The sequence below is a fragment of the Papaver somniferum genome, chromosome 5, assembly GCF_003573695.1.
Source record: "Papaver somniferum cultivar HN1 chromosome 5, ASM357369v1, whole genome shotgun sequence".
Lineage (NCBI taxonomy): Eukaryota > Viridiplantae > Streptophyta > Magnoliopsida > Ranunculales > Papaveraceae > Papaver > Papaver somniferum.
Window position 1 is genome coordinate 97,409,439 of NC_039362.1, and position 9,983 is coordinate 97,419,421.

The following is a 9,983-nucleotide window of genomic DNA, read 5'->3' on the forward strand; positions in this document are numbered from 1 at the left end:
CCAAACTGTGCTATCTATTCTAGATTTTCTCATTGCACTGTCAAATATACCCTTAATTTTCTATAATTATAAAATCATTTTTAATACTACGTATAACATAATTCAAAATCCTAAATAGTATCCACATATATAAAGAAAAAAATCTATTTAATATCTTTCCTATTAATCTTCATTCATTTTTAAAAAGTAAAAAACAAATACTTAGGCGAGCTTATAACATAACCAAATATAAGATCGATAATATAACCAAAATTAATGGGGAAACAAATAAGGATTTCTTTTACAGCATTACATCAGGCCTACTTCCATGCTTTCTTACCCCTGAACTGTTTGCCAGCAATTCGGTTTAATCTCTTTCTCTCTTGTCGAGATCGTACAATTTTTGCTCTTTTTGCAACCATAGGCATATTCTTCTTGTGCTCCTTTTGCTTGTTGCTGGTACCACCGGTCTGTTCAACAAAGCAATCAGAAAATACATTAAGGAAACATCTGGTGTCTGTAGGCTACTACGTACCCTTTCAAACAAATTCGAAGACAGTAATGTGGAAATTGTTGAATCACCCATCAATCCACAATTTGCATTAAGGAGAAAAGGGGATGTGTAAAAGGCAAGATTAGGATACCACTCTTACTAACAAAATCTGATTCTGATTCTTTTAATGATAAAAATAACACCTTTTTCTGTTTTATGGCAGCTCGGGCCTGATACTTTCCTCTATCTTCCCTTCCAGCTTTAACTAATTCTAGCCTCTCTTCTTTGGTCATCTTCCTTCTTATGTTAATCTGCAAAGCAATAAGTACAAAATATTTAGTACAACCCAATTGAAAAAGTGGAAACAGGAATGCCAAAGTAGGAGCTTGCAATTTCATTGCTTTTTTGTAACAATAATGGATCTCTTGTTCTTTATATTGCATTCACTATTTATTGGAAGGAAGAGAAAATGCTAACTTTGAGCATGGATTGGAGATATATAAGATTGATGTACCATTTCTGTAATAAAGTGCAACATAAGGTTCTACAAACAATTTAATAAACATAATGTATGGAGGTAGTACCGTCATAGATGTATATGAAGTAACAAATGCAAGGGCATTAAAGAGCTCAGAATAAATGTAGGCCTCACCTCGAGCACTGATGGATTCACTCGCTTAAGACTTAATTCCTCAGAACTGGGAACCTTAAATGCAGGTGACTTTGCTTCTGGGCCCTTCCTTAACAGCCCATGTTGACCTAAAGCAAGCTTTGCTCCTTCCTTTGCCTGGTAAGCCAAAGAGATAAAATAGTGAATTAGCCAAGTCCAGGAAAAGAATAACTATATGCAACTTTAGGACAAACAGATAGTAAAAGAAGTCAAATAGGAACGATTCAGTTTGTTATCCTCAATATTCCTGCATAAGTCACTTTCTCTTACCTTCAACTCCTTGATCCGTTTAAAATCTTCATTTGATAAGATACCATCGGCCAAATCTGATGATTCAAATTCCCTAGTCGATTCTGCTATCCTCTTAAGGGCCTGGAGACTTGTATCAGCATTCAACTCCCCAGCATAGTCACCGAGCTTCCTTTTACGTTTGTTAGAGTCCTCCTGCTCTTCATCCTCATGGCCATCCCCGTCCTCACTATCAGATTCTTCTTCCTCACTCTGATCACTTTCATTATCACCATCTAGACCTGCATCACTTTCTTCGGTTTCATCTTCATCGCTGAGCTGAGCATTTGCATTGTCGGTTATCTCAGTACCCTCTTCCTCGTCATTGTCAAACATACTTGAATCTGAATCACCACCATCATTTTCTTCATCCTCACCATCATCATTTTGTAATAGCTCAAGACCAGACACATTACTAGCAATATTCACTTCTCCAAAGGCCTTTGGCCGTGCCTTGGGGTTAGTGGGGCGACCACGGTCCTTCTTAACCAGCAATGAAGGGCATACCTACAAGGCAACTATACTTAGTATTCCTACTCAAATGACGCAACTGCTAGCCAAAGATTAGATCGAAAGTTAAATCATAACCTCTCTGAATAAAGTGATCAATGAACGAGCAGCTGTAGATATAGCTTTCTCATGTGACTTCCTATATAGGACCAGATCTTGCAGCAAATCTTCTGTCATTAACTAAATGTGGAATAAAACAATAACAGAGTAAGATTTTGGGTCATTTAAGGGTTTGAAACAAGAGATGAGAAACAGATAAAAAGGTATACCAGGGGAATACGGAGACAGATTTCCTTTACAACATTCAGTCCAACAGCAATTGCCTGTAAGAAGAAACATCGTGTAAGAGAAATGATTGCAAAACCAGCTCAACCAACATGATACAATAGAAAATAAAACGAAAACAAGAGCACTGAATACCTCTGTTCGAGACTTATCATGCACAAACTGGTTAACCACTTGTCTAAACAATGGTCCAACCGCATCAGGAGGAACCTATTAATAAAAAGATATGAATAGAAATATTAGAGCATTCCATTAGTCCCAAACAATCTCCAATGCAGCAATATGACAGAACGATACTAGAAGGAGAAGAGAAGCAAACCATATCATGGCAAGCCTGAACTGCTGAAGCAAGCAACTCAGTAATATCACGTTGATGAGGCTGCAAGTGTATCAAGACAATCAACAAATTAGTATAATACAGCGCTACCGACATATGAAGTATGCCAAAATAGCATACATCGAAGCATCATTGACATGGTATACCTGGACATATTTCTGAAGAAAGGGATAGAAGTTCAATAGAATCAAGCGATGAAGTCCAACAGTCCGCGCAATTACTTTTAATATCATCATCTTAACCTGAAGACAAAAGATATAGATTGACGTCATAATAGTATCTGGTAGGAGTATAAGGAGAATGCATACATGCAAGGTATATGTGGAAAGTGAGAATAGCTACCTCAAACCGTTCATTACAAGTCTGGAGACGGGAGAATAGCTTCTCAGCGAACCCCTGTACACAAAATAAAAGTGTCACAAATCTGAAACAAAATGAAAGTTTAAGCCGCAGTATTAGAACTAGCTAACCTGCGCATCAATTAAATGGTTAAGTGGTGAATAGTAATTCGGTGTATCCTTCTCTGAGTTAGCACGTTGCTGCCTTTTCATGCTGCGAATAGCACGTTGCAGCTTTGCTTGCTTTTTTTTCTTGCTAGCAAGTGTACCTTTGTGATGTGCCTGTAGTAAGGTAATTAAAGCAATTGTTCATTAAATTATAAACTGACAAAAACAACAAAGAAGCACAAGAGGCGAAATGGCCAATCGAATTATAAGTGTTTGCAAGTATTATACAAAGGCTAATTCTGTAAACTAAATAGCTTCTGAGAAGTCAAAAATTTAGAATTTCATACCTTATAGACATCCTCCCTCTGAAGAACAACCTGGGGATTTTTCTCATCTTCACTGCTATCGACGTCACTATCATCTGCCTCTTCAATTTTTTCAAAACCAAGAAGGAACGACAAAGCAGCATTCACGATCCTATAAGATTAAAAAAATAATTCCCAGTTAACTAGTCAGTGAACGGCACATTAGACTTTTATGTAAAATACAAAGAAAAATCAGATTGTGTTAGAAGCAACATTTCAAACACAGCTGAGCAACAACTGCTGAGATTATAAAATGTGGAACCCGCCTTGGCCAACTAGCCAGGGACCACCGTGTTTAAGAGCTGGTACAAACGGGTTATAAAGCAGACCAGATAATAAGGTAAAATTAAAAAAAAAAATATACAAGGCAAAATGGAAAAAGCTTGCTGGTGATCTTAATTAAGGCTCCAAACTCTAGAAACTTGCAATGAAAAATCTAAAAACCCTCGCATGAGATGGTTGTTTGTTCCTTCCAATACAGACAAGTGAAAAAGTACTAGTTCTAAGGCCAAGATCCTTCATACAACATTAATACAAAAGAATAAAAGGTGATTACTTGGATGATGGATGAAAACAAGCTGTACAGATTGCATTTGCTGTTCTTTCATCAAACCAAACTCTTCTTCTGTGAAGATCACAAAGTACAATCAGAGCCCTCTTAGCTTTTGCTTCATCCTCTTCCTAGGTAAGCAAATTACCACTTCCCATAATTAATTAACACTAAAACAGAAATACCAATAGCTTCATATTCACATAAATCTAAGAAGCTAAAAAAAAAAAACCTGACCTGTAGCATTGTAAACAAAATATTCTGAAGCGGTCGATTCTGAGTTTCATTCGTATGCTTCTGATTCATCCGTCGAATACTATGAATCACATGCGAGAATGCATCTTTCCTTAAAGTCCTATCTCCTAAAGTTTGAAGCTCCATAAATAACCCAAGTGTCTCTCCAATATCAACAAACTACAAACAAAGACCAAAATCTATCACAATCCCGGTACCGAAAACAACAGAATATCCCAAATATCAGACACAAGACTCCCAAACAAACAACACATCACCACCAACCAACACAGACGGCACTAACAACCCCCCATAAGTTATATGGTGAAGGTGTCTGCGGTGGTATTTGATTGGTTGTAATTGTATATGGTTGTGTGGTGGTGCCACCAATCAACAATATAATTATAGGGCAAAAACTATTCCAACCATTTTATCACATAAACCAATGCAACTTGAACAAAAGAAGAACAAATTGAGTAGTAAAAGCTCATTACCTTTCTATTAATTAACAAAATCAAGGCTTTAGTAAGATGGCATCTCAGAGACGACGGCAAAGACTTTGCAGACGAACGTAACAAATCAGCTAATTTACACGGATAATCAGATAACTGAGTTGGATAATAAGGAGTAACATGAGCTAAAAACATAGCCATATCACCAAGATCTTTACTAACAGTAGGATCACCGTTAATAGATGAGAAACTCAAAGCTGATTGTTGCTGAAATAAAAAAAGTAATGAATCAAAATGTTTATACAAAAGCGCTAATTCAGTTTCATATCCTTCTGGGTCAATCTTCATCTTGTGCTGGAGTGTTAATAGATTCATTTTCTCTGCTGTTTTTCCTGATGCTCCCAACCATTCCGGTTTTAAAACTGGGATACCGTGACAAGCCATTGTTGATTTGATATGATTTGCTTCTTCTTCTTCAAAATATCTGAGTTGAAGAAAGAAGAAACCCCAGATTATTAGGGTTTATCTGCGGTGAGTGATAAAGAGGGAGAATATGTAGGTTTCGCTTAATTGGTGCTAGGTTTTTTTTTTGCTAGGTTTAATTGGTGCTAGGGTCCGAACCGGAACTTGTATTGATTAGGGTTAATTAGCATTTTTGGGATTTCGATACGTGAACTAATGAAACGAAATGTACGGACGATTTATTGATCTTATACGGCCTTTCGTTGGTGGAGGCATAGAAACTTGTGACCGGGAGGGAGGTAGACAGGATGGGCAGTAGTAGTAACAAGACCGAGAAACCGTAGTATTTCCTCAACTAGAGTTGGCGGATCCACTAGCAAAATTCCTTTCTATCCTCGGGAAATCCCAACAACCCACATCAACATAGCGCTGTCAACAGAATCTATGGAAATGGTATTTGGCTTTGTCGGTGTCGTCACACCGATAATTTCTGGCGGAAATCTTAAAATCCTAACTGTTACCATTCAGATAAGGTTACCGGATATCGTTAAAATTAGTAATAAACACCGTTATCTGACACAGTTTTACATAACCTGTTTTTGAGATCCAAATTTAGTTTAAGATGAGGAGTTTCAGTTCAAAATCCATGCCAAACACAAAGTAAACACATACAAATGTTCTAAATTCGCTTAGTTACATGCTCTTGCAAAAGAAAATACAAAAAAATTCAAAAATAGTTGCATCCTTGGGTTGAAATGTGAGTTTTCATAACTTGTGAGCTGTAAACAAACTGCCTACACCATGCATGGATTTTTTTTTTTTTTGCTTTAGCATTGTTAGAGCATAATTGATCTAGAAGCACCAAAATTAAGCATGTGGCAATTTCTGATGTTAGGTAACTCTAGGTTTAACTACAGTTAATCAGTTATATCTAAATACATTGATCCATATTTGAAATAAATTCTGAATATGTAGCTGCCGTATATTTACTACCGAACTGTTTTTAGCTTCTTTTTGGATTTTTTTTTCCACAACCCATTTGTGACGCCCCAACCTAATCACCTGCTTAGCTAATAAGATTACAACCTAATTGATGCATCAAAGCTAGATTAATGATCTTAAGTATTTCAATTGCAAAAGCTAATCCCAAAACAAACCCATACACTCTGATATTATACAATTGGAAATCTCTCGAGTGATATGAATATAATAATGTGTTGTTTACATAATAAAGAAAGAATACATATAATAAAAGATACACAACAACACTAGATTCGATAAAGCTCTAAGCTACGAAACGGATATCTCTGTGTGCTCCATATCTTATGAATACTGAAACTGATGTGGGGACAAGTGAGCACATCGTCCCAAAGGGTGCCCAATAGAAACAAATAACTCTCAAGTAATCACTAACATGCTACTATAGATATAATAATTATAGTAAAATAGTAAAGAAAAGCAAATAACACTTTCACTCACGACTCTAAGCATAATATCGAAAAACGACATACTAGAAAGATAATAGGAAAATAACATTTGATAGAACAATCAACATAAGACAATCAAGTATGATATGCACACGAATGATTTCCCCAGAAAATATATAATATAATATTCGCAACGACTTCTCGCCTAATAGGTAATATTCGCAAACGGTTTCCCATCTTATTAAGGTAATATTCGCAAGTTGTCTCCCGTCCTATTAAAGATATAAATTTAATATATAAAATAAAAGTAATAATATTCGCAATGACATCTCGCCTAATAGAGCTTAGCGAGGAACTGTGGGGAGACCACAGGCACTCCTCGCGGGGAAACCACACATCGCATATCACATTATTCACACAACAATCAGCAAACATCGAACTATAACATTCATGAAAGAAAGGTCATTCTAATTCCACTTCCTCGGATATTACGACCTTAGTAGCAATACCCGTGAAAGACCACCACCGGATGATCCACAGAAATAGTATTAGAACAAACCAAAAATGTATCATTTTGACCATCGCCAAACTCATTGGAGAAGACGACAATAACTCCAAACTCAAATAATAGCTGCCATCCACACGGTTTCCCAGGTCGTGATTCAAGAAGTATCACATAAGTCCCTAAGGTTTTACAATCAAGCATAATATGCAATAAAAAAGATTCTCGCAAGAAATTATAAAAGGTAATATGGGAGAGCCCAACCCCACATATATATAAATAAATAATCGGAGTCTAAACTCCTAATCAGCATAGAATAATATAACATTTGGAGAATCTATCATCGCATGTCACACAACATACCCTCCGATTACACACATATATGCTCACAAAAAGTAAGTATACATCATGCTCGCAGATAAAAAGAAAGCTTAATGATTACAAAAAGGTTACAAGAGTTCCCACCTGTTTTGATGAAAAGCCTCGCTTACCTCGAGATCCTCAATCCACTGGTTCATCTTTTGAATTCGATCTTTAATAAAAATGTAATTGTTAATCATACAAGCATTCTAAGGGATTAGACAAAAGGCTCACACAAGGTTCATAACATAATCTCATACAAGTCTCTAGTTATAGGTTAAGTGAATTATCCAATGGTTCTAAGCCCATTTATGGCTCTACACCTTTTCATTATCTATTTAACATAGTACAGGTTTACTAATTCAATTAGATTGGTTTTACAGTCCATTATATAAGTCTTAAGAAGAGCTACAACTTTGTAGAAGGAACCAAAGGCTAATTCGGATCATAAGGGGTCCAAAACACCTAATGAAGCAAGCCTGATCTTAACTCCAAGTCCACTAATCCGGCCTAATAGTCTAAGGCCCAGTCTAACAGAGTCAACTAACGGTCAATAATAGTCAAATGGTCAATTAACGGTAAATGTCAACCAAAGGTCAAGTCCAGGGTCTGAAAAAACGGGGGTCTAACAACCACACCCAATATTTCGCTTAGCAATCTGTATGGACAAACTCCAATATACTTTCTAGAGAATCAACTAGACAGTCAGACTCAATCTAGATTAAAAGTATATCAAAGAGTTTATATCTCAATCTCTCGATTTGATATATACCCAAGCAAATAGAAATCTGCGAGTCTTTATCAAATACTAGAGAGATAACTTGGATGGTACCAAAGACCAATATCCAAGGGTCAATCAATTTAAATCAACAACCAAAAGGTCGGATATTCTAATTGATTGAACAATTCACAACCTGTGATATTTCAATTATATAAAAAAATATAATGCGGAAAAGAAATAACACAAACACCATAATTTTGTTAACGAGGAAACCGCCAATGCAGAAAAACCCCGAGACCTAGTCCAGATTGAACATAAACTGTATTAAGCCGCTACAGACACTAGTCTACTCCGAATTAACTTCGGTCTGGACTGTAGTTGAACTCCAATCAATATCACACTGATCCAAGGTACAGTTATGCTCCTGCGCCTCTGATCCCAGCAGGATACTACGCACTTGATTCCCTTAGCTGATCTCACCCACAACTAAGAGATGCTACGACCGAAAGTCGGAGATTTTGATAAACAAATCTGTATCATACAGAAAAGTCTACGGTAATAGATAAGTCCATCTCCCACGAATATACCTACGAGTTTTGTTCCGTCTTTTGATAAATCAAGGTGAACAGGAACCAATCAATAATACCAGACTTATATTCCCGAAGAACAACTTAGTATTATCAATCACCTCAGAATAATCTTAATCGACGCAACGAAAAAAGATATTGTGGAATCACAAACAATGAGATGAAGTTTGTTTGTGATTACTTTTTATCTTGCCTATCGGAGATATAAAATCTCAAGCCAATTATTATAATTGTACTCGTACGATAGAAGATGCAAGATCATATCACACAACTACAAGAAAAGTAGTATCGGGCTGGCTTCACAATCCCAATGAAGTCTTTAAGTCGTTAACCTAGTTTAGAAGAAGAAACCAAAGGTTAAAGGAGAATCGACTCTAGCTATGCAACTAGTATCACACGTAAGGTGTGGGGATTAGGTTTCCCAGTTGCTAGAGTTCTCCCTTATATACACTTTCAAATTAGGGTTTGCAATCAATGTCAGCTTAGTAACAAAGCATTCAATATTCACCGTTAGATGAAAACCTGATTAGATTCAAGCTAATATTTTTCAACCGTTAGATCGAAAACTTAGCTTGTCACACACAAATGAAATGTCCAATTTTGGGTTTATGAACCGTACCCAAACATTAACATTCGTTGGCTCAACAAGTCAACCAAATGGTTAGCCATATGATTACTTTCATATCAACCATATTCTTCTTCACCATAACTAGTTCAAATGACTCAAATGAACTAGTTAGAGAGTTGTTCAATTGTTTAGATCTTATGTAACTACACAGGACACAATCGAAGCAAAATCGGTTTGATTCACTCGAATCGGTTCATGAACTTTATAGCCACGGTTTACAAAAGCATTCCTTAGTTTATTTAAACATTAGTTCAGGAACAACCGACTTTAGATAGAACCTGCTCAAGTTCGCGGACTGGGTTCGCGGACTTAATCTCATGGAAGGCGTTCACAAAATCCAGCAGAAATTCTCGGGTCGAGAACTTCCGCAAGTTCGCGGACTTGGCTCACGCCACTTCCATTTCTCTTGATCAACAAAGTTCGCAAACTTTGGTTCAAGGAATAAGGACTTATACATATATGTGTTTCCACAACAATGTTTATATCCTACCAATGGTTATGTAATCTAAATTCTCAATTAAATCATTGAAACATTCTCAGAGGACGGATATAGCCGTTATTCACAGACCATTTTTCGTCAGAGCAATTTTCAAAGTGATTGAAACATAACATGACTTTCGTCACTAGGTAAAGATGAATTCGGCTAAAGCGAAAGCTTACCAACACATATTTCGAGAAATAGATAGG

At 36.5% G+C, this 9,983-nt stretch overlaps 1 protein-coding gene across 1 annotated transcript; it reads right to left on the reverse strand.

Annotated features, from left to right (window-relative positions):
* Positions 1-128: 128 nt before the first annotated feature.
* Positions 129-5,261, reverse strand: LOC113282293 (protein SDA1 homolog). The gene is made up of 15 exons (XM_026531277.1): positions 4,652-5,261; positions 4,161-4,337; positions 3,930-4,054; positions 3,356-3,485; positions 3,033-3,182; positions 2,905-2,958; positions 2,709-2,804; positions 2,545-2,604; positions 2,361-2,435; positions 2,210-2,263; positions 2,019-2,120; positions 1,413-1,937; positions 1,125-1,259; positions 676-783; positions 129-449 (listed from the first exon to the last, which is right to left on the reverse strand). The coding sequence occupies exons 1-15, from the start codon at positions 5,051-5,053 to the stop codon at positions 300-302; spliced, it is 2,343 nt and encodes a 780-aa protein (XP_026387062.1). The 5' UTR covers positions 5,054-5,261; the 3' UTR covers positions 129-299.
* Between the last annotated feature and the right edge of the window lie 4,722 nt (positions 5,262-9,983).